We start from the raw sequence: 24,342 nt of genomic DNA, 5'->3' as shown, positions 1-24,342 counted from the left end.
GGAGCCTGATCAGTGACCTATAGTAGCTATTCCCTCTCATGTACTCATAATAGAACCCTCTGTTCTGTTTCCTCTTGGGGGAACTGTCCTGTCAATCAAAGGTCCTACTTCCCTAAAGTATAGGGATGGGCAGGCACCACCAACCAGCTAATCAGAGAACCCAATTCCTTGCAGAGGAGCAGGTGACTTAGGCAAGGCCAAAAAGAGCCCTTTCCTCAGAAACTGATAAACAACGGGAGAGATGGAATTTCATTTCTCTGGATTGTGAAGCTGTGACTTGTCACCTTTGACTCTACACTGGAGATAACCTGCTAGAGAAGGAAGCCAGCGCAGAAGGAAGTAGAGCCATGACTCTGGGAAAAGAGAAGGATGACACAGCTGAACTAGTGTAACCAAACATGCCCTATTCATCCCTAGAACTATCTGTTAGCCAAGCCAAAACAAAAAAACAAACAACAATGAAAAGAAACAAACAAAAATGAGCAAACAAACAAAATCTAGGCTGTTGTTTGATTTTAAGTTAGAGTAGGTTTCTATTGCTTACAATGATTCCTCTAATTTATGTTAAGTCACTTAACCTCCTTGGGTCTGCTTCCTCATTTGTAAAGTGAGGAGGTGTGGGGACTAAATTCTCCAATGTCTCATTTAGTTCTTAAAGTCTGTGCATGAGTGACTTTAATAGTAAAAGAAAACATATGATCCTGGTCATGAAAAAAAATACAAGAATATAGATCTTTGGGCTCTGATTGCTTTAAGGCATGCTTCCTCTTTAACCGAGAAGCAGATACATAAATTGAAAAGGAACTGAGGTCTTTAAGTTTAGAATGATAACCAGAGGAATATAATAAGCATTTCTCAAAATACATTTAAAACTGCCAGAATAAAAGCAAATGAGTTTGAAAGGCAGAAATGTCATTAACAAGGGGGAAAAAAGTAAGTTTGTCTTTAAGGAGGTGAGAAATAATTCTTGAAAACAAAATGAGCTATTTATTTTCATTACTCAGTGATGTAGTAACACAAGGCATCTTTTGCTGTTTTGAATGCCATGCAAATGTCATAACACAAAAAATTCCATTCCCAAGGTATTAAAGGCAGAAAAGCACTTCTGTGAAGTGAAAAGTGTCTTCCTTTGTAATTGTTAAGTGCTATTTTCACTGTGTGCTTAAGGAGTTTGGTTTTAGGCTTATGGAGGATAATTCCTCTAGAGAAGCAGGATATCTCTGAAGGAGGAATCAAGGAGGACCTGGGGAAATGGGTTTAGTTAATGATTTGGCCAGGGAGATCTATGAACATTTCAGTGGGTTATTTCAGTTATCTCTCCTTAGCAAATGCATTGAGGACTGAAACTTAGTGGGAAGATCAGGACAGGGTAAGAGATTCAGATTCAGGAGGTGATAGTCTGTCGATGACAGCCAGAGTGAGCTGTCGTTGTGAAGGTAGGATCCCAAGATGCTGGTCCTTGCCTCTGAGGAATAGAGACTACTCAGATGTTGGCGGACAGTCATAGCTTACCAAGTCATTTTGGCAAAAGAACCCTCTAATAGAAATAACATAGGATTCTTGTGATTGAAGAAGAGGTGCAACCCACCATGTTCCCCAGCCCCTGGGGCATATCTGCAGAACCTAAGACTCCACACTCTAGTTTGAAAATCATCGGCTAGAGCAGCAGGCAAAGAACCCAGGCTTCTCTGGTCAAAGGTGTGCACCTTTCTTGGCAAAAGAGTCGTAACTCTGTGCTAACCTCCATAACTTCTCTTGGATATTTTCAATAAAATAATGTGAAATGTAAACATATAGGACTCATTGAACATGTGAATATACTTCAGAAAAATTAAGTATGATAGAGAAATGGGTCAATGGTGAAGATCCAACTTCAAGGGACTGAGGACATAACAGATTATTAGAAGAGACAGCAGTGACTAATTGGCTTTACCTTTCCGTCATGAAGCTAGGACAGGATCGGTAGGACAAAGAGTCTTTCTACAGATGGAAGTAAAGATCTAGAAACCTAGAGCCATGGGAATTTCAGAGAGGAGGTAATGCAAGAGCAGAATATTAAGACCTTAAGAGCCAAGGGAGAGAGGTATGTTTGTAGTTCCTGAATGGATGGTACTTTTTTTAAAAACTGAGGGTGGATTCTAGGACTAGCCTAGTACCCAGGAGTGTTAGGGAAGCTACTGAGTGGTTGTGACAAAAAAAAAAAAAGAGCCAACAGTAAAAGTGAAAAGAAGAGTCCAGATTCAGAAATGTGTGGGCAACTCTAGTAGACTTAGCAGTGCTGGCAATGTGCACCTTCTGTGGACTCCAGTTTTTAACACATAGGCTATGAAGGCAGAATTTAAAAGAGAATAAGATAGATGGTTTGTAATATGTCTGAGCCAGATGATCTGAGATTCGTCTTAAATTAGGTTAGGGTAAGTAATCAATGCTCAGAAAACCATTTCCATTAACTGCTGATGTCTTAGACCTACACGTGCCCAAGATACAAGTTGAAGAATCCAGAAAGGACCTCCCAGATAACAGGCCCTTCTTTCTTTCTTTTCTTTCCTCTATTCCCTTCCTGCTTCTCCCTCAACCATTCATCCACTGATTGGCAATATTTATTCAATAATTACTAAGGGCCAATAACTGAGCTAGGTATTGCAAATACAGCAATGAGCAAGTGAGGTATGACAGTTACCACTGAGCTTACAGTTTTTAGAAAAAAGGGCATTAAAAAATAAATATAAAGAAACCCAGGTGCTATGGGAGCATGCAGATGTCTTCATCTTGTCTAAAGTTCCAGGGAAGACTTTCATAAGGAAGGGATATTCAATCTGAGATTTAAAGAATGAGGCAAAATGGAAGGGGGCTGGGCGGGGGGTGGGTAGGGGGTTGTGCATGGAACACAGGGTTAGAAGGAAAAGCATATGCAAAAACTTGCAAATGAGGTGACCCATGATCATGACTAACACAACATATTACAATTTTTCCAGCTTTATAACTTCTTGACTAGATGTAATTTACCCTCCTCACCGCTTTTTTTCCATGAAGCAATAAACACTAAGAAAAAATTTCTTATGAAGGTGGACTTCTTTCAAGATATAGCAGAGGAGTGGAGATACCAGAATTAGCCTTTGTTGGACAACCAGCAGGGGATGCATAGGGAACTAAGTGAAAGATTCCAATTGGTGGTGATTGGGAAAGAGCAGCAAGTATCATCAGGGAAAGAAGAAGAAAATTGAGATTATTTTTTCCCTCTGAAAAAGAATGGCTTTAAAAGAGGGGGTGGGTACAGAAATATTCTGGTAATTAGCCAGGTACAGAATGGCAAGTTGATTTTATTTCATATTCCTACTCTCTTCAACTAAAAGGAGGTTGCTTGGAGCTAAGAGCACTGGGTTGAGAATCATTTACAGGTCTGAGGTGAGCAGGAAGTAAGCAGTGTGATTGAGGGAAGGTAGCAGGCAGTAAGCATGCTGCATATTTGGTAGTCTGACCCAGATTACTGTAGGGCACCTAAAGTGAGATTATAAAAACTTCCAGGCTATAAGTGCCGGTGTGGTTGAGTTTTCTCTATTGTTTTGTTTCTTTAAAGAAGTATTCTAGTATAAAGTACTACTTTTCGGAAGTTGGAATGATATAATGGAAGGACCTGGAGAAAAAAAGTTCTACTGCCAGGTCTACTACTCTTTTTCTAAGGGAAAACCTTTAAGCCTCAGATTTCTCACCTATAAACCCTGTACAAGCAGAATGTATTGCTGATTCTAGATTTGATCAGAGCTGTGTTATCTGATTACAAAAACACATTTCTTAGATCAGTGGATGTAAACTGTTGTAGAGACTGCTAGAAGTCCACTGGTCTTCAAACTCCCCATCTTCTTTTTAGTAATAGAATCCTCCTCCCCACCAACGAAGATTTAGCAAGGTATAGGGCCACCCAGCAGAAGACTGCATTTCCCAACCTCTTTTACATTCAGGTGTGGCCAGATGACTGTTCTAGCCAATGGAATGTGAGCAGAAATGTATGCAACGCCTGCATTACTTACTTATATAAGTAAGGAAATTGTTTTTCTCCTGTGGCCTGAAATGTGACTAGGGAACTGGTGAAGCAACTTTAACCAAATAGACCAGGACAATATACCAGAAGATGTCGACGTTAAGGCAAGAAGACAAAAGACAGCTGGGCTTCCAGAGATTGCCATGGCAGGCAACCTCTCTAGACTGCCTGCCTACCTTTGGACGGTGACAGGATGCACAGGTTTCTCTTGTTTGAGCTACTGCATTTTTGGGTTTCTTTGTTCACAGCAGCTTAGCCAGTATCCTAACTAAAGTGCCTATAGGGACGAGAAAGTCAACATAGATCAGTGAATGGAGGTGAGGGCTGTTTCAACCTGAGAACTGTTCTAACCTGGAGGACAAATACCCTACCTAAGTAAATACCCTATCTAAACAAAGGGGAACCAGAATACAACTTTGGCCAGTTGCAGCCATATGGGAATGTAGGCCTAAGATTTCCAATTCTATCACTTAATCAAGAAATCTGGATTCTTATGTGAAGTATTCCAAATGTTTAAATGTTGGCAACTAATTCAAAATTTAAAATACAACAACAACAACAAAACATTGCAGGTTAAACAAAAATATCTGTAGATCAGATTCAAGCCAAAGAATCTTTGTTTTTATGAAATTTTCTAGATTATGGGATAGCAATGAATAAAAAATGCACAAACACACCATCATTGCAATAATAGCATTTTTTTGGGGGGGGGAAGAAATTCTATCATATTGATTGTATGCACTGACTGCCAAGTATATTTTGATGTCAAAAAATGTTTAAGTGTGATAAAAATGTGTATTTTAGGACTGGAAACATTTGCTAGGCTGTCAGGATACACTCCTAAATATGCGAAGCATCACTGAAAATGCTCTCTAATAAGCCAAAATTCCTCAGTCACCCTCACATCTGCAATAGAGAGCAGCTGGACAGCTGTTGAAGCCAATAGCTGCAACTCACAGCATAGCTGACCTTAAATATTTCACACCCATGTGATTGTTCGTGCTGTTAATTGTGGCCTTTTTGCAATGATTTTTTTCTTCATTTGGATGTTTTGTAGCCATTCAAAAAGATGTCTGATGGTGACTTTAATCGATGTTATTTACGTATCATTACGAAGCAAAAGAAATGCTGGGCACAATACATTTAGCTAATAATTGTAACGCAAAGGTATTTTTGGCCACATCACCACACTGTGACCCATTAAGATCATCGAAGGTAAACTTAACCTACTTTTATGCTACAAAATAATTATGAAGAAAATATTTATGGAACCACAACAAACACCCCCCTCCCCACCCTCCCAACCCCAAATACAGCACTACTGTTTTTTTGTCTTCTGTCATTCCCAACGTCAGCAATGAGTATTGAAGGGCAGCAGAGTCCATAGGGAAGCACTCTGGAGCCCCCAGCAGTCCCATGGGGTATGCCTCCCGCTGCTTAGTTGACCAAAATTAGCGTCAAATGTGGCTGCAAAGGTTTGTCTGAACCCAGTTTCCCTACCTACAGGTCTCTGAAAATCTGAAGGCTCTGTAAAGGTGTTGCAGGGTATGCTGTTTCTCTCACTACACCATTCTCTGGTCCTCGCTGGCCAGACCCCAGACTATGATAAATCTGTTCATTTCTTAAATGATCCAATTTATTGGTGAGTTAAATCATGTAAAACTGATTTTTTTAATTGACCGCGACTTAAGTACTAAAAATCAAGACACAAAATAAGGAATTTAAAATTTCCTTTGATTTCTTAAAACACCTTCTTTCATTCTATTGAATCCAGTTATCAAAGGTAACTCTCTAGTATGTGATTTTAAGTATCTATCCCGAGTAAAGAGCATAAGAGGGTTGTTTCCATTTGGCCTTATGCTTTTTCATTATTTATACATTTACTCCAGATGAGTCAGTAGCTTTTTGTTGTTGATATTTTCGTTCTTTCTTACCTCTTTATATATACCAGTGCACTCATAGTAATCTCTGGAAGGGAGGCCAAATCGAGGTTGGTCAATCTATTAAAATATGATAAAAACAAACTATTCAGCAGATAAAGAACAGTTGAGACAAAAAATACAAGCATGCCTATCTATCTATGAGCAAGATCCCAAATTTCAGTCTTCTTGCTGTTTCTATGGATAACAATCAGACACTGAATGAACACACACTTAGGTAAGGCTTTCCACACTAGTTGTAAGTGCTATTTTGATAGATGGTTACATAATCTGGTGGACTGTACTACATATTTTTGAGGAAAACAAAAGAAACATGAACAAAAAGTATGCGGAGGGTGGGCCACGGTGGCTCAGCAGGCAGGGTTTTCACCTGTCATGCCAGAGACCCGGGTTCAATGCCCAGTGCCTGCTCGCGCAAAAAAAAAAAAAAAAAATACGGGGAAAGATTTTTCACGGAGAGAGGAAAGTGGAGGTGAACAGAAGTGTGTGAATAGCGTTGGACTGGGGAGATTTTTCAACCACACATTTATAGGCCTCCCTGCTTCCTGAGATTCTAATATGCTTCTCTGGGGAACATTCTACTCTATCACCACCCTCACCTGAGATCCATTCTTATCGGTGGGAGTGGGTCATATCCTTCGAGATTATTTGGATGGTGGGTGGGTGGAGGGGGAAATGGTAGAACATTTCTATGGCAATTCTTTAACATTTTAGCTAGTGGAAATCTTGCCAGAATTTTTTGTGTGTGTGGGAAACCTTCTACCCTGGGGGGATGGAGGAAATTCTTCCTCAGCAATCCCTAAAGCTGATCTGCTCAGCCCGACTCCCGCAGATCTGAACACCAGCTGAGGTGTGGAGAAGAAACTCAGCTTTGCTTTAATATGTCTGGTCTATCTTTCATAAACAAGTAACAGCCATTTGGAGACACTTGTAGTTTTGTGGGGCTGCTTCCTATTCTCTGTACGACAAGATGGGTACAGGGGCAAACCAAGGCATTTATAAGTTAAAGTGAGAATCCTAGTAGCTCTGAAGAGTCCAGGCCAAAACAAAAGAAACATAACCCAAAGAATCAGTACAAAAAGAGCCAGAAGTCATTTCTGCACTAAAGGGCCCAGCTCCCTTCCCAACTCCTGACTCTTCTTTTTAGGTGGCACTTAGATGAAAAAGCAAAACAAACCTAATAACTATTTTTAAAGAATGGCATTTTATTTACCATATTTAGAAAACACTACAGATATTCTATAGAGAAAACTAAAATTATGCTCAACACCCCTTGTCTACATTTTTTGAAGTAGCCAAGAAGTTCTGGTTTCTAGACTTTCATAGCTTATATATATCAAAACAGGTTCCTTTCATAACATAAAAATGAGGTACATTTTTTTAAGTAGGAAGGGCCCAGATTCTTTCATGTCTTATAATTGGTTTTACGAAAAAAGAGGTAGCTGAATAGAGGTAGCAGAAGGGAGAGATGAATGATACATTGGTTTGAAACTGTTAAGAACCCCAGAAAAGCCATGCTCTTTCATTCCTATCTTGTGCGTGCAGATTAATTATGGATGGGATTTTTTTATTAGGTTGTTCCCATGGAGATGTAATCCCACCCATTCAAGGTGGGTCTTAATTTGCTTACTGGATTCCTTTAAGAAGGGACATTGTGGAGAGGATACAGAATCCCTGAGAGCAGACACTGAGAGCAGACGTTTGGAGGTTCTATGCTAAGAGATGAAATCCAGTGTTTGTCCCATAGGAGCCAAGTGGAGACCTATAGATGCTTAAAGAGAAAGCCACTGGAATCAGAAGGTGAAAGCAACTAATGATGAGCAAGGACCAAGAGAAATCAGCTGGTACCTTCCCACCTGACAGAGGTGTTCCAGATGCCAGCAGCCTTTCTTCAAAGTCAAGGTATCTTTCTCTGGAGTCCTTAATTTGGACATTTTCATGGCCTTAGAGCTGTAAATTTGTAGCCTAGTAAATCCCCTTTATAAAAGTCAATTCATTTCTGCTATATTGCATTCTTGCGGTTTTAGCAAACCAAAACAAATGTCTATAGCATAGTGTTAAGAAAATACTTTTGAAATTGGGAATCCAGATAACAGGGACAGTGTAAATTTGTTACCACCTTGCTCATGCAATTCAAATGAGAATATACATTATTTCTAAATATCAGTAACAACCATGGGTGTGTGAGTTTTATTACAATTTAAAGATAACTTTGGCTGTCTGCCACACAAACTTACATGAATTATATGGTTCATAGAGTTCTTATCATCGGTGCCAACAAAAAAATTAATAAGGACTTTTTTCCCATATTTAGAGTTCAGTTGTGCAATAGATTTCTCAGCTGTCCAAGAACTACCTACAGCAATGAAAGGTAAAATATATCTTCAGAAATTTTAGTGATGAATATGATAATAACATAAAGCATAGATGTTTATATAGAAGTTATATTTTCTTTAAAAAGGAAGATTACCTTACCATACGTTTGCATCCAGTTTGCTGTTGCTACTGGCCACCCATATATATCTGGTAACAGTTTGAGTAATGGTTCTCCACCTCTGCTATCAACAGCAGCTTTTGAAAACAATGAAAATAAATTAAATATGAAGTGTCTGAATATTACTGCACCAATATGTGCACACTCCTAAGAAAGCAAAGAAGAGCACTTACATTCATTTATACAAGACCTGTACAATGTCTTTGCTTTCTGCACTGCTACTATATCTTCAGTTTTGGGTTCCTGAAGGACATCTGAAATAGGGCATAAAATAAAATACATCAACATAATCGTTCATTTGCAGCTGTAAATAAGCACGTTCTACATAGGTTTTGCAAAAAAACTTGTTTTTCTGAAAATAGGTTCACCCCTTCCTCACTTCAACACCTACTGAACCAAACTCCTTACTGAATCATTATTCATAATGTAGATTTGGGAGTTCGTTTTATCAGCCAAGTTAGATGAAAGTCTTTTTTGACTACAGTACCTTTTTTGTGAACAGTGATGTGCACTGATTTGTCATAACTACAGACACTTTCCTTGAAAGTGAGATTAAAAAGAAAGCAAATAATAACACAAAGGAATGTGGAATTTAATATGGTTAGTTCTCACGATGGCTGAAAAATAATTATCTTTGTGTGAATAATTGTTCACACACAAATGAACTGAATGAATTACGCTGTTTGTTTGGGTGTTAAAAAATAGCAAAAAGTATTTTTCTACAAAGTAACTTTTAGAAGAGAAGAACAGAGAACAGAAGATAGCAAGGGCTAGTCACAGACTTTCTTAATTTCCTAGGGAGAGTAGTCTTAACTGGGTTAGAATAAGTACATCTACTCTGAGATAGAAAATGTTGTAGGAATAACTTACAGTGACCTCAACACAGGACTGCTCTAGGGAGACATGGTGTGTTTAACGGCAATCATTTGAATTTTCTACGTGTAAATGGCATATAAATGACATTTCTAGGGATGGCAAGGCTTTACCATTTGTATACCATAAATAAAAGCAGAAGTGGTAGGCAGTGCAAGGATAGCTCCATAGTAAAATTCTCGCCTGCCATGGAGGAAACTTGGGTTCAATTCCAGGAGCCTGCCCATCCCTCCCCCCTCAAAAAAGCAGAAGTGGCAAGAGTTACCAGCATGTCCATTTCCATGTCTACCACCCTTCGAGAATCAGTGGTGGTCATGAAACCTGGAGGGATTATTGATTTTAATCTTTGGTAATATACCCTGTTATGGTGCACAATTGTATCTTAAAATAAAGATATATTAGGAAAAAATATTTTGTTTACAGAAACAAACTCCACCAACCTTTCAAAACAACTTCTAGTTCATCTCTTAAAATGTCGAAGTTACTGTAACGGGAGCTGGTCTCGGGAATGACATTGCGTTTCAACCACCCTCCACAGGCATATTTGAAGAAGTCTGTACAAGGTTCAGCAGTGGAATCCATGTTCTCTATCAGTCGAGCAGCTGAAAGACCAGAGAAAGAATCAGGTCAAATAAAGGTTGTAATTTTTAAGTATAGAAAGGGTAAAAAGAGGCATATTTCTTCATCTTTATCTTAAAGTCAACTCCTTTCTTCTAATATATATAGCTATTGATTGAAGGGGAATGATGAAGATTATCTGTGGTTTTATTCTGAAGAGGTCTGTTCTCCCCTTCTTAACCTTAACATATCACCCTTACTCTGACACCCACCCACCACCACTGAGGTTCTTGTTAATATATATCTCAGAAACAAAAACAATACAGGTCTACTGGGTCTGGGGTTAATATAATATCACTTTTGTTTTTTTGTCATGGACAGACATCGAGAAATGAACCACAATATCACTTTCCAATCTGGTAACTTTAGGTGCCAACTGTGCTCTTCAATGAACTGTGACATTTGCATGTCTCTGAGACTCCAAGGGATGAAGGAGTATTTATGAATTTTATCATTTTCATGAGGATCTGAAGCTACAGTTATTACTTCTAAAACCTTGCTTGCAAAAATTCTGCAATTCAAATTGCACATCCGATTTGCATTTGTTTATGTAGCATCTGTCATTATCAAAGGGACTGTATCAGTTTGTCAGTTTTTCTTATGACCATGGTTTTATCTTTGAGAATTACAATAAAAACACAAATTGACAAAGGTTGAGTACCTACAATGTGCAAGACCCTGTCTTACAAGCTGTAGTTGATAGAAAGATGTATAAAAATATGAATTGTAAGCATTGAAGAGAAGAATAAAGTACAGAAGGTCCCGAGGGCATATGTACAGGAGGTCCAATGTCTATAATCTCAACACCTGGAATAATTAGGGAGAAAACTCTGCAGCAGCTTTCATTTTACTTTTTTATACAAGTTGAACCGTTTTGGAAACAAAAGAGCAATTGAGAATTCATCTGAATCAAGAGAATATAACTTCTCAAATGGGCTTTTGAAAATACTTCACTTTCTGAATTAATTAATTAATTGAAAACTTCAAACAATTGCTGAACTGAGTAGATTTTTTCTACTTGGTATGGGAAATCTCTTTGCTAGCTGAACTTCAAATGTCCCTTTCTAACCACCTTCTGGATACCTCAGCTTCACTACTACCAGATCTTTAATACAAAACTCTCTGGGATGCCTCCAAACCAGCTCCTCTGTAGACTTTGTGGTCTATAGCACAATCCTTAGCCCAGTCTCTCAACTCATAAACCTTGGAGAAAACTATTTCTCCTTCTTCCCAGGGCATATTAACAATTCCCTCACGGCACCTATTTTCTGTTTCCCTCCTTTCTTCTTCAGTGCTAACCTAGGTTTACATTTTCATTCCCTTTGGACTAGAAGCCACCCAAGTACTGATCTCGCTAGTAACCTCTCCCTACTCTCATATATTTTGCAATTTTTCACAGACTAAACTTCCCAAAACACCACTTTGCAGTGGCCATTCCCTTACTCAGACATGTCATAAGCTTGCCGCTGCCCATGTTAAACTACAAACTTCTAATTTGGCCTCCAAACTTTTGCGAGATCTAATATACTTCTCTAACTTCTCATCTCTCCTCTTCACTTTTTTATACAAACTCTCTCCCCATTCAGATAGGACTGTTCAATGTGTCATGAACACATCATGCATTTTCCTGTGCCTCTCCTCCTGGTCCTTTCCCTACATGGAGTTCCTTTGCCCCACTACTTTAACTCCTCCTTTCATTCATTCCAAATCCCATCCACCATTGAAAGTTCAGCTCATTTCCTATCTCTTCCCTAAAGCATCCATGAATCCAATCTTCAGGGAATATTTCTTCTTCAGTACTCCTGGGAGCTCATTGTTTCACCCAATCTTTAATGTGCAGATGAGGTTATTTTTCACTGTGGGTATTTACTCTGACTTTCCAATCAACATGTTAATGTAATTAACATCTTTGTTAATTAAAGTAACCAATTACAGTACCCAAGTGGTAGGAGTGCAAATATATTTGTGTGTGACAATGTTCCTGAATCATTTATGAGTACTCTTTCTTCTCATGTACATCCCTGCTCCCAAAGTCAGATCAATTCTCATTTCACCCCCTCCAGAGTCTATTTCTTCCTTCCCATTTCCACTGTTGTTTTCTATTTTATGCCCACATTCATTCAGACCAAGCTGTGGCTCCAGGCTTCTCCCAACTCCAGGTTATCCAGTGCTCTACAGTTAGATTAATATTCTTATAACGTTTCAGCATGCATGCCATTTCCCTGCTCCAAAGCTTTCAATATAGTCCTACCACATTAGAATAAAATCTGGAATGCCCGAATTAAACAAGTATGTTCAGTGAAAACTACCTTACATCTTCCTGCTTCTGTCACTTTGATCATGCGCTCCCAATCCCAACCTCAATACCTATTAAAATATCCCCTTTTCTTTTTCCATATTTGGAAATCTCAGACATTTTCAAAGCTCAGTGCAAATCTCCCTTCGGAAATGATCTCTGGCCAACCCGAACTATTGTTACAGAGCCCATATCAGCGTGTATCATAATCTTTTTTGTGTGCAAGTTCATTATCTCCTCACCTGGGTTAGGGCTACTCAAAAGTAGGGAATGCATTTTTCATTTCTTTCACAGAGCTCAACACTGTGCTCAACAAAGGCTTGCAGTGAAGACTCTAACATGAAATCTGAGATGAAGATTAGGAAATCAATCTATAAAGGTAGAGAGAAAAAGTAATTCTTTTGAACTCCAGAGGAAAGATATGACAAGGTAAGTGAAAATAAAGACCCCAAGCACACAGGCTTTTCACATAAGGTGAATTGCCAGTAAATTGGAGCCTGATAGAACTGTCAACTAAAGACATACTCAGAATGCATTTTTTAGTTATTTTATATAATTTTTCTTTTATAATACTTAAAATTTTTTTAAGCTGAATGTCGTAAAAGGCTGCTACCATTTGGGGAACAACAACTATTTTCTTCCTATCTATGGGGATTGGATAGCTTATGTCAAAATGGCAAAGAGCAATACCCTTGACTCAAGATAACGCTGATGAAAAATTCCTATTACTATTTAGAAATGCTTCTTACCTCTTTAAATACTCTGAGTGAAAAGGATGACTGAGGTTCCAGTTCTGAGTGAATGGGCGCAAATTTACTGCCCATGTGAATGCAACAGTACTTCCTACATCTCCCATGAGAAAGAAAGATCACCCTTTCTCTTTTGGGTTGAATTTACTCACCTCATACCCAGTACTGTTAAACTGCTTGCATGTGAACAACAAACCAAAGAAGCATCATTCAAACAGCTTGTGAGAGATATGCAGACAAAAGGGTCAGGAAGGGGCAATTTTGCTAACTTCTTCCCCTGCCGCTTTTAAACTTTCTCTTTGACCAGAGAACCCATCCGAGCAAGGGTGCTTCCAATCACTTCAAAGAGAGCTCTCTGTTCTGATGAATATTCTGGGGCCATGGGCCAAGGCAAGTCATGGGCTAGCACTTTTATGCTGAGTCTTTGATCAACCTTCCTTTAATCTCTTATCGGGGGTTTGATTCTCGTTTTGCACTTTATCCTCCGGACCTCCTCTGTGCTGACTTTGCTTTGAAGTCAGCAGTAGACCTGTGGATATAAGGGCTGTAGGAAACAGAAGCATAACTGCCAAACTGGTTGTAATTGTTTTTATGTTTTGCACTTTGTTTTGAATTACTCAACCTCTCCACAAAGCCACACCTGGGCTCTTCAGATGTTTCCTTATCTGCAGGTCTCTTGCTTCTGAGTAAACAGATGTGATTTAAAGACAAACAAAAACTATTCACCTTAATAAGGAGACATTAAAAATAATGTGGTAAAGGCGAATGTACTGACATAAAATGTTGTCGACCAGATATTTTAAAGTGAAAGAAAGAGTATACTATGATTTTTAAAAATCCATGTAAAAGCACAGAAAGTCTAGAAGGGTATATACTAAGGTGTTTATAGCAATTGTATCTGGGCAGAGGGATTATGGGTGTGTTTAATTTTGTAGTACTTGCTTATCTTTATTTTCCAATTTGTGTTAGATGACATGCACTGTTTTTGCAGTAAGAAAAAAAAAGTTGGTTGTTTTAATATTTAAGAAAACAGTCACATAAAGACAAGAAAAATAATCTCCTATTAATAATGAGCTTATTTCCTATGAATGACAATCCTGAATGTTCTGGGCTGATAATAGATGACACACCATTTTTTTCCCAACTAATCTTCTTGTAACATTCTCCCAACTTACTTGACTATTAGAATTTATAAACAACCTGATCTACCATGTGGGAAGTTATTAATTACTATATTCATTATCAAGGTCTAGTGTATGGGTACTGGTTGGGAGATGCTGCATAAACTGGGAAAATGTTTGGCTTCTTAAGTCAGACGGACCTGTCTTGAATCCCAGCGCTCCACCACTTTTTGGTAATTTCCCAAAGATCAGGCAGCTTGTAAATGGTGGAGCCCCAGAACTTGTACTTAGGTGTGTATGGAGGCTCCAAGCTCTTAGATATAGCAGGGTGCTTTAGATAATAGCAGGATGGCAGTGGGTGAGCAGCGATGACTTGTTATTTTCCTCTTCCTCTTTCCTACTCCGTTCCCACACTCTTCTTCACTGCCTTTCTTCTCTGTCCCTCTGTAGCCAGGCTTCCTTTCTTTCTCAACTCCCACCTTTTCCTGCCCTAATAATAGCCTTACCAGCAGCTAGTCCTGGGGTAATGGGAGGGAGAAAGCATGAAGACTTGTAGGTTCTGTAATGGCCAGGAAGAAGGTAAGAGGGAAGAACAGATGAATTCTTTGTGGTGGGGCATGCAGACAGGAAAGTGGCATGTTCAAAGATATTTCAGGGGTGCATCTTCTTAAATTGGACATGTAGCAGGTCTCCTGCCTAAGCTAACTTAAGAGCATTTTGGATTATGGAGAATGAACAAGTTTCACTGATATATTTTAAACCAGTTCTTTTCAGCTTTGGCTAAAGAATCACCCAAGAAGCTTCTAAAACACAGATGACCAAGGTCCACCTCTGACCAATTAAATTAGAATTTCTGGCATGGGTGCAGGCAAATTTAAGGTTTCCTAAGTGTTTTTAATGTGCAACAGGGGAGAACAATAGAGAACATGGAATCTGAGGACAAGAGGATTCTATGTTAGAAAGTAAAGATGGTCCCTTGCTTATGTGTGTCTGCCTTATTTCTTCTCGCCTGTCCAGTCTTCAAATACAAATGGGCTCATATCAAAGCAATACACATTTTACAGTGCACGTAGTCTCCTGGGAGCCCCTGACAAATTATTGCAGGGAATCTCTCATGTGCCGCAAGCATACGGGACCTCTATTCTGCTCCACTGACTTCAGCCTCCATAACCACTTTCCATGATCCAGATTCCCTGGGGGTACTGGAGACATATGGTGTGAGGAAAATGGACTCTTCTTTATCTCTCATTCTCTCAGAGGAGTTCTGAGGCCAGGCTGTGTGTGCTTCCAGGTAAACAGCTCTTTTCGATTTTTATTTCTGTCTCCCTCTCCCAAGAACTACAAAGGGCCTGGGTATTAGAGGATTTCAATAGCAAAACTGCACTATGTTCAGAATCACACCTCTTCATTAATGGCCAAGTCTTTGTTCAAGGACTCTTTTTTCATTTTGGTTTCACTTGGCTTTCTACATTTCTACAATGAGCTCTCTCTCTCTCTCTCAGGAAGCTCCTTGGTCTCTGGGACAACAGACTTAAGGTACAATCACTTCATGAGTCCACCAGACATGATTAGACATGACTGAATTCCAGCTACACTGGAACCCCACATGTCTACCTCCAGCAGTGGCAATTCTTTCTCTGCCTTTGAATGCCAAAGACCTGCATGCCACCAAGATAGCCCTCTCTTATCTGCTTGCCCCATCAGTCCGTCGAATGAACATCAGATTTTCGGCACTATACACAACAAATATTTCAATGTTTAAATGTGTACATTTCCTAAAAGTTTGTTTCTTGGTCCTGTTCACTTGTGCGTGTGTTTAAAGAAATTTCTGGATTTGCCAAGGGCTTGTGGGAAAATTGTCAGTAAAATAAGGAAAACCTGAAATAAAAAATTATGATTGCCCCAAGTGAAAAATGAATAAAATGGATTGCATAAACTTATGTCCTGTAGAACTTGCATTATAAATTTAATTTTAGTTAATCCTGGTCCCTACTTAGCAGGTCATCAATGCCTTCCCATGTGAGTGAATTCATGGGAATAGAAAAAAAAAATCCTTATGCCCATTATTTTCTTTGGGACTTTTTGAAACATCTAGGAATATGTACAAAACAGGAAAAGTAATTAAGCAAGAATAGGATTCAAATAATTCTTTTTTTCAATTTTCCTACTCCATTTTTTAAAATCCTGGCTACTATATAGTAATCATATTTTAAATAGATTAGGCATCTTTTAACAATACATACATCGCATATATACCCCTGGCACTGACTATTCTTGTTTTACATGGAAGTAAGTAAGATTTAGGGAATGGTATATGAGCAAAATTGTTTTTAGTTTGTTCTCTTAAAATCTGTTTAAGATCTTTGCTTCCTGACCCCAACCACAGAACATGTTGATTTTAGTCTCTTAAAATCACTATAATAAAAAAATAAAAATAGCTATAATCAGCCTGGCTTAAAACTGTTCTGGAAGTGTCCAGAAGAGGTTGAGGATATATTGGGGCTCCCAGGAGCAAATGCTCTTTTGTTCAGACCTTAGGACACCCATCTCTGATTCAACCTTCTATCACAAATGCTTCCTCTAATTATAGACACTAAGCTTGATATCATTTACTAGGCAATTTTCGACAATTTAAAAATCATCTTTGACAAGTCTGAAAACACTTCTGACCTCATTCTCCTGCCACCACCCTCTCCCAACCAAAATTAAGGCAAAGTCAAAACATTTTGAAAGAATACAAGGAAAATGCAATGTAATCACAACAGTCACAAAGGAATCCATTCAAAAGGCAGCAATGTGGAAACTAGAATCTGGGGGACTATTCCTGAGGAGAAAATGACTGAAAATTAGCAAGCACAAGCCAACTCTAAAGCTAATAAAAGCCAAATGACTTTCATCACAAGCATTCTGGATTCTTCCACAATCAGCTGCTCACTTTTAAATGCAAATCCCTGCCCCCCAATTGCTTTTGTAATCCTTTGGTTGCCTGAAGGTGGAGGGTAGAAAGGTGGAGTGAAGCTGAAAGTAATCTGGACTGCTAGTTATCATTTAAGTCAAGCACTCCCTGTTGACCCCTGGTTAAGTTCCAGGTAAACCCATGTCAAGTTTTATACTGCTCTAGCTGGTCAACACTGTGTGTAGATTTCCACAGATCTGGGGGAAGTTTCCACTCAGCAGTGAATTTACTCTGTACAGCTGTGACTCTCAAGTGAGGAGACAAATTTTTGTCTACAGCATGGGGAGGAATTGGTTTATAATTATGGTTCATATATACTTGTGAACAATTTACCTTAAATCTGTAGCCTTTATATTGACAACACACACACACACACACACACACACACACACACACACACACACACAGACCAGCCTATAAATAGTTCACCTGGCATCCTCTCAAGTTTACAGATTAACTCATCAAACTTACATATAGAATATAAACTATAGGATTTCCATTTGAATTCAGTCAGCGAAAGGCACTTAAATGAAATAATAATACTATTAATAAGAATAGTTACCAATGCTTCAGTATCTACTTTGTGTAAGATACCATGCATTTATTTTAATGCTAGGCACCTTTCTGAAGGCTTTAAGATTTATTCTCATTTAACCTTATTTGGTAATTATATTTTTGTTTCTATTTTAACCCAAAATCATGCAGTTGCTGAGTAGCAAATCTGGGGTTTGAACTCAAGGAGTGTGGCAGCCAGAAACTGGGTTCTCATCTACCATGAAAAACTGCCTCTTCGGTTTAAATTCTTTTTCTTCTTTACAATCACCTTATCAAGCAAGACTTATTACCTCTATTTTAAGAAAGCCTAGGCAGAGCAGTTAAATAGCATTCCAGGATCATCAATATGAATTTAGATTGGCTTTCAGTCTAATTTTAAGACACTATCTAATTTTTCTACACTATCATTTGTCCTAACTTCAAGTAGCATAGAAGAAATTTCAGAAGTTCTAAAGAAGGAAAGATAAAATAAATCCAAATAAAGTTATAAAGTAACCACTGTTTTTCTTGAGTCCCCATTAAGGTTTTAACCGCTCCCTAATATGATGCTAGCTATCTGGATTTTCCACCTCATTTAGTGCCAGATTTTAGAACTCATTGAGTTGATTGCAGAGATCTCAAATTTAATGGAGGCATAGTAAAGTTCTTTAGGTGGTCCTCCCCAAATCTCATGAAATTTTTCAATTTTATCTTGTAACCCATTCTAATGAATGGTTCACAACCAACAAAAGACAATTAATTTCCCAATGGGGATTCCTCCAGAATTCACAACCAGACACATAGTCTGTCAATTTAAATGAAAACCCTGTAATAGTGTTGCAGAAAAATTAGTGTGCCATAAATCCAAAATTAATTTTTCTTTTCTAGGTCCAATTTGTATTTTTTTTTTTAGGTGCAAGGTCTGGGAATTGAACCAAGGTCTCCTGCATGAAAGGCAAGCATTCTACCAGTGAACCACCCATGTACCTGCAATTTTCATTTTGAAAGGATTCTTTGATAGTAAAAAATTATTAAGGATTATACTGTAATGAACAGGGATGCACATTGATTGCAACTTTTATAATGTTCCATTTCAAAGTAAAGATGTAGAGGTTATGAAAAGGCTACATTGTTCCTTTAGTAACTCTTGCCAAATAGATTTCAAATTCCCTGGACACTGGTGGATATATCTAAAGAGGAAGCAATGAGAATGCTTATCCATGTTCCTCCTATTTAAACATTTGTAATTTTGGATCACATTGTTGACCAGTAATGACCAGTCAGACTTCAAAAATATGTAATTACTGAGAATAACTCAAAATGTCTCATCTTTGCATTGAGTTTTGGCTAGGGAGAGTTTAGGAGAAAGACCACAGCAGGAAAGGAGGACAAGCTAAGTTAACAGTGTTTTTAGAACACTGTCTAAAATGGAATTAAAATTGTATAAAAGCCATTTCTCTATGGAGTATCATTAAATTTAGTGTCTTTTAAGAAATCAGGCATTTGATAAACACAAGACACTGTTAGTCTCCATATGTTTATATTTTTCAAAGAAAAATAATACATTTTTCTGTATAGGGAATTTCAAATTCCCAGAGGATTGTGTTAAATCATTTTGCGTTCTCTAAAAATATTTTCTTCTTGTGGAACATGAAAAGACTGAAAAATTTCATTTCAATGAATATTTTTGAATATCACACTATGTCTGACACTATCAGCAATTGAATATACCATGGTGAATAAACATACGTAAACCCCGCTCCTACAGCTTACAGGTTTTCATCTTAAACAAGACTCTTCTATAATGTATGTGAGGTCTTATACTATAAATTATATCTAGATATGAAGGGTTGTTTTGCCATGCTCAGTTCTCATTTTCAATCTCTAAATGTACCCAGTGTTCAGTCGACAGATAAAATTCCTACTCTATATATAATTTAGAGGTCAGAAGTCACCAGCAAAGTGCTCCCATAAATGAGCTTATGTTTGTAAAAATGAGCACTTTATGAAAGAAACAAGTAGGGACCAAGGAGCCTGAGATGATGGTGAAGAAACACAACTAAACTTAGCTAAACAACAGTGTCCAAAAAAGAGGACATTGGCTTAATTAAAGGAGAGCAGAAATGAGTTACTGTGAAAGAAGAAGCTTTCGAGTTGGAAAAGAAAAGCAAGACTAACAAAGACTCTCATCCTGAAGAACTAGAAATGCTTATCTAAGTAGGAAACCAGTTAAAAATTCTCCCTGAAACAGGAAATTAGTGGGGAAAAAAGAAACGCACAGAAACGGTTTCCTTGCTGACCTAGTTGTAGCTTAAGAGAGTAGAATTAGCATGGCTAATTAGACAACTGAGGAACAAGTAATTGACCTTCCTAGCAAAGGAGATGGTCGAGATAGAAAGGGGCTAAACTTAGGTCTCACGACCAAGAAATACAGAACCAAGAATCTTACTTACGTAAGCAGAACAAAGCCAGACTTAAAACATTTCTTAACTGCTGTACTTATGTAACAGGTGCCCTGGCTAATCACCTTACCTAGACAACAGTGCTTTGGTGATGTCAAGATAAGGATTTTGCAAATATATTCATTTATTCAAACAATATTTATTGACAAGTTAGTATGTGCCACTACACCTAGCTACTTTCTGGGAACAGAATAGTGAGCAAGTCACAAACAGCCAAAACTTACGATAGAGTAGACAAAAAATAGACCTTGGACAACTTATTAAAAGTGTGAAGTGACTTATGGATGGGGTATAAAGGGTGTGCTGGCAGCATGAAATGTTTGCAGGAAGTAAATGTAGTCAAGGTTGAGTCAAGAAAAACTTCTGTAAAAAAAAAAATGAGGGAAGTGTTAGCTATTAAAGAGAAGAGCATTTCATTAATTCCATTCAATAAATACTGAGAGCCAGTTGCTGAGCTATGATCTAAGTACAGAAAACAGGTCTTGATAAGAGGAAACCAAAAGAGAACTGGAGAAAAAAAAAGGACTGGAGAATGACATCATCAACATGGTGATGTAAGACACCCCCCAGAAAAAGTTTCTCCTCAGAAACAACTAATAAAAGGACATATACCACTTGATTGGAACTCTGGAGGACAACAGAAACTGAAGAAGGACTCCACAAATACTGACTCAAAGAAAAAGAAAAAAAAATGTAGGAGATTTATGTCCTGGATCCACCAGCCTGTACCCTCCCCCTTACTCAGTCCCACATGGCTTAGGAGTGGCAGAGAAAGTACTGTCCAGGTCTCCCCCGCCATGGATGCAGACCATAGAGTTGCTCACAGCAGCAAGCTGGAACCCCAACATACCCAGGGACAGGGACCCAAGAGACACAGGGCAGAAAACAAGTGGCTGAGGAGCACCACAAAAGTGCCTCCAGGAAATAAAAAAGAGGCCATGACAATTGCTGATAAGAGGTACACATACCCAGTCCAGTCTCTGATTGCTGGATCACTTAAATGAAAAATGGACCTTTCTGGACTGATCCCACTGACTCCCTGGCATGGGATACCCTAATTGGATTAAAAAAAAAAGAAAAGAAAACAAGGGGTAGGAGCTGAAGTGCTATAAGGCAGGATGGGTGCCAGAATTGAAAAGCATGATGAAAAGGGAGTACTAAGTGAGGGAGAGAACATAAACAAATCATAAGAACTGGAGAGAAAAAATTCTGCACAAAAACAAACAGAACACATCAGGATTCCTGAAGAAGGAACAGAAGAAAGGAAGATTCCTCCCAGAGATAAAACAAATGCACATAAAAGGACAACCTTAAAAGCTACACTGCCTATGCTGGAAAAGAAGTAAGTGCAGAAGAGCTAAGGAAATCTAAACAATTAAACACAGCTACTCTAAAAGTCCCACATACGTTGGACCAAGCATCAAAGGAGAGCCTAAGCACATAGCCAATTTGCAATAAAACTCTAGGCAACAGGGAGAAATGGACCCTCAGAATTAGCACATCAAATAATTAGATGACCAGACATCAGCAAAAATTTATAAGCCATACTAAGAAACAGGAAGATATGGCTCAGACAAGGAAAAAAATAAAACTTCAGAAGAGACACAGAATTTGGAACAACTAATCAAAGTTCAAACCAATCTCCAAAATCAATTCAAGGAGATAAAGGAAAATATCGATAGAAACAAACTAAAGGTGGATATAAAACTAAAAGATATTAAGAGCAAAAAGAATTAGAAAGTTTAGAAAGAAACCTAACAAAAACTATGAGGATAAAAGGTGCAATAATGAAGATAAAAGTACACTAGAGGCATACAACAGCAGATCTGAACAGGCAGAAGAAAGAATTAACAAATTAGAAGACAGGACAATTGAAATCACAGAGTCAGAAGAACAGATAACGAAAAGAATAGAAAAAATTGAGCAGAGTTTCAGGGATTTGAGTGACAGCATGAAACTTACAAACATATGCATCTGGGTGTCCCAGAAGAAGAGAAGGGAAAAGGTGCAGAAAGAATATTTCAGTAATAATAGTGAACATTTTCCTAACTCTTATGGAAGACATAAATATACATGTCCAAGAAGTGCAACATACTCCAAACAGAATAAACCCTAATAGACACACTCCAAGACACATACTAATCAAAATATCAAATGCCAAAGATAGAGAATTCTGAAAGCAACAAAAAAAGAGGAATTTGTCACATATAAGGGACTGGCAATAAGATTAAGGGTTGATTTCTCATCAGAAACCATGGTGGTGAGAAGACAGTGGTATGATATATTTAAAGTATGGAAAGAGAAAAAAAAGTCAGCCAAAATTCTTTTTCCAGAAAAACTGTCCTTCAAAAATGAGGGAAAGTTTATTATCAAAATATTTGTCTTACAAGAATTACTAAGAGAATTCTTCAGATTGAAAGGAAAAGATAGGAGAGAGTGGCTTGGAGTAGTGTGATGAAATGAAAATCTTCAGTAAGGGTAGCTAAAAGAGTAAATGCAAAACCAAACAGTACTGTATCCTCAATATACAGCTTTACTCTGTAATTACGATAAGAGTCAGAATACAATTATATAAATATTACTAGAAAATTTTCTTAAAAAAAGCATAGGGCTGTACAACACAGTGAACACTTTTGTAAATAATTAACAGTAGTTAATAAAGCAATTACAAAAAATGTTATTTCATTAATTTAAATGTAACAAATGTACCACACACACTAAAGCAAGGTGTTAATAATAGGGTGGTATAGGGGAATACTGCATTTAACATATTTTATGCACAGTTTTTCTGTAAACCTATAACTTCCCTAATTTAAAAAATAGGACTGTACAATATGATAAGCCCTATTGTAAATGATGAGCTGTAGCTAACAGTACAATTACAAATATGTTCTTCCATGAATTATAACAAATGTGCTGCATTATTACAGGGTATAAATAATAAGGTGTTATATGGAAACTATTTTAAGCATGGTTTCTCTGTAAACTTACAACTTCCCTAATTAAAAAAATTGAAAGAGAGAGAGAGAACTTGACTGTAGAGTGGCTCTCTGTGAGAATGAAGAGGTAGACCATCCTAAAACAGAACAGCATGAGACGGATAAAGGGTGAAGAGTTAGGTTGTCAAGGCTTCAACCTTCAAGGAGAAGCCCCACGTATCTTTGTTGGCAGTGTCACCATGTTCAGTGAAGAGGAGTAGATGAGACGATGGTGGGAAAGAGCACTCACTCTTGCTTGTTCTAAAAGTCCTCGTGATGGGTATCTCATGGGAACAGCTTGCTCTTTATTCCTGAGCCATTTGGATGACTTGACCAAAAAGTTCTAAATCATCACTTTAACACAAGTCCTACCAAGTCAGCTCATGCTTTCACAAGCCATATCTTGGGCAAGTTATCTCCATGAATCCAGGCAGTACTTGACCACTGGAAATGTTAAGCCGCTATCTGACCTCTTCTCTAAGCTTCAACACCTAGCACAATGTTACTATCACCAACGCCTAACACAATGCCTGGTCTATACTGCACACTCCAAAAGCACCCTTCATTTTCAATGATCTTCTGATAATAAATCATTGCCACCTGTTTTATAAACTTTCAAAACCATAGATATACTGTATCAGAGATTTGAGGTATTTTGATACTGGTTCATTTTTTCTATTACTACGACTGAATAAAAATACTAAAAAGTTTAAATAAATTTAAAGTTAGATAAGTAGCATCTGAAATTGCTTTAACTTTTTGTTTTTGTTTTTGATATGCTGTATGGTGGGGTCACATTTCATTCTTTTTTCATGTGAGTATCCCATTGTTGCAGCACATTTGTTGATTTTTTTGTTTGTTTTTTCATAATTTGACAAATAATTTTATATTAGGCTGATTTTTAAGATTACAAGCTTGATGGAAAATAAGAGCTTCATTTTTCCAAAAACTGCACTGAAATAAAGCAAAGCTTTAGCTGATGTGGATGTGTTGTGTAGGCGTTAGCAATACTGCCCTCACTAGGCACTCACTGGAGAGTAGTGTAACCCCAAGAAAAGGATGGTTGTTTGTTTTTGTTGGTTCTTTTGTTTGTTTTGGGAAGTGCATGGGCTGGGAGTTGAACGCCGTTCTCCCAGATGGCAGGCAAGAATTCTACCATTGAACTACCCTTGCACCCCACTTCCTGTGTGTTTTTAAAAACAGATGTGGTGGTGATGGCTAAGGGAGAAGTGAGCAGGAGCATGTCTTTTTCTATGATGCTATATGAAAATTGGTGAAGCTG

General features: G+C 38.0%; 1 protein-coding gene and 1 non-coding gene across 6 annotated transcripts in view; both read right to left on the bottom strand.

Moving 5' to 3' along the window:
• Positions 1 to 24,342, bottom strand: part of MME (membrane metalloendopeptidase) — a 147,696-nt gene that overhangs the window by 84,212 nt on the left and 39,142 nt on the right. For 4 of the 5 annotated variants that reach the window (XM_077160832.1, XM_077160833.1, XM_077160834.1 and 1 more), the window contains 5 exons: positions 9,787 to 9,948; positions 8,647 to 8,727; positions 8,455 to 8,550; positions 8,217 to 8,335; positions 5,974 to 6,039 (listed from right to left, as the gene is read on the bottom strand). In XM_077160832.1, the coding sequence (XP_077016947.1) occupies positions 5,974 to 6,039; positions 8,217 to 8,335; positions 8,455 to 8,550; positions 8,647 to 8,727; positions 9,787 to 9,948 (524 nt within the window). Of the gene's footprint in view, positions 1 to 5,973; positions 6,040 to 8,216; positions 8,336 to 8,454; positions 8,551 to 8,646; positions 8,728 to 9,786; positions 9,949 to 12,502; positions 12,632 to 24,342 lie in introns of all 5 variants that reach the window. The other variant, XM_077160835.1, reaches the window with a different exon arrangement.
• LOC143685450 (U4atac minor spliceosomal RNA) lies at positions 23,999 to 24,124 on the bottom strand. Its single transcript, XR_013176674.1, has one exon. It is a non-coding gene; the product is annotated as a U4atac minor spliceosomal RNA (small nuclear RNA).

This window comes from Tamandua tetradactyla, chromosome 5 (genome assembly GCF_023851605.1).
Source record: "Tamandua tetradactyla isolate mTamTet1 chromosome 5, mTamTet1.pri, whole genome shotgun sequence".
In the NCBI taxonomy this organism is placed as follows: domain Eukaryota; kingdom Metazoa; phylum Chordata; class Mammalia; order Pilosa; family Myrmecophagidae; genus Tamandua; species Tamandua tetradactyla.
This window is presented reverse-complemented; position numbering and strand designations above follow the sequence as displayed.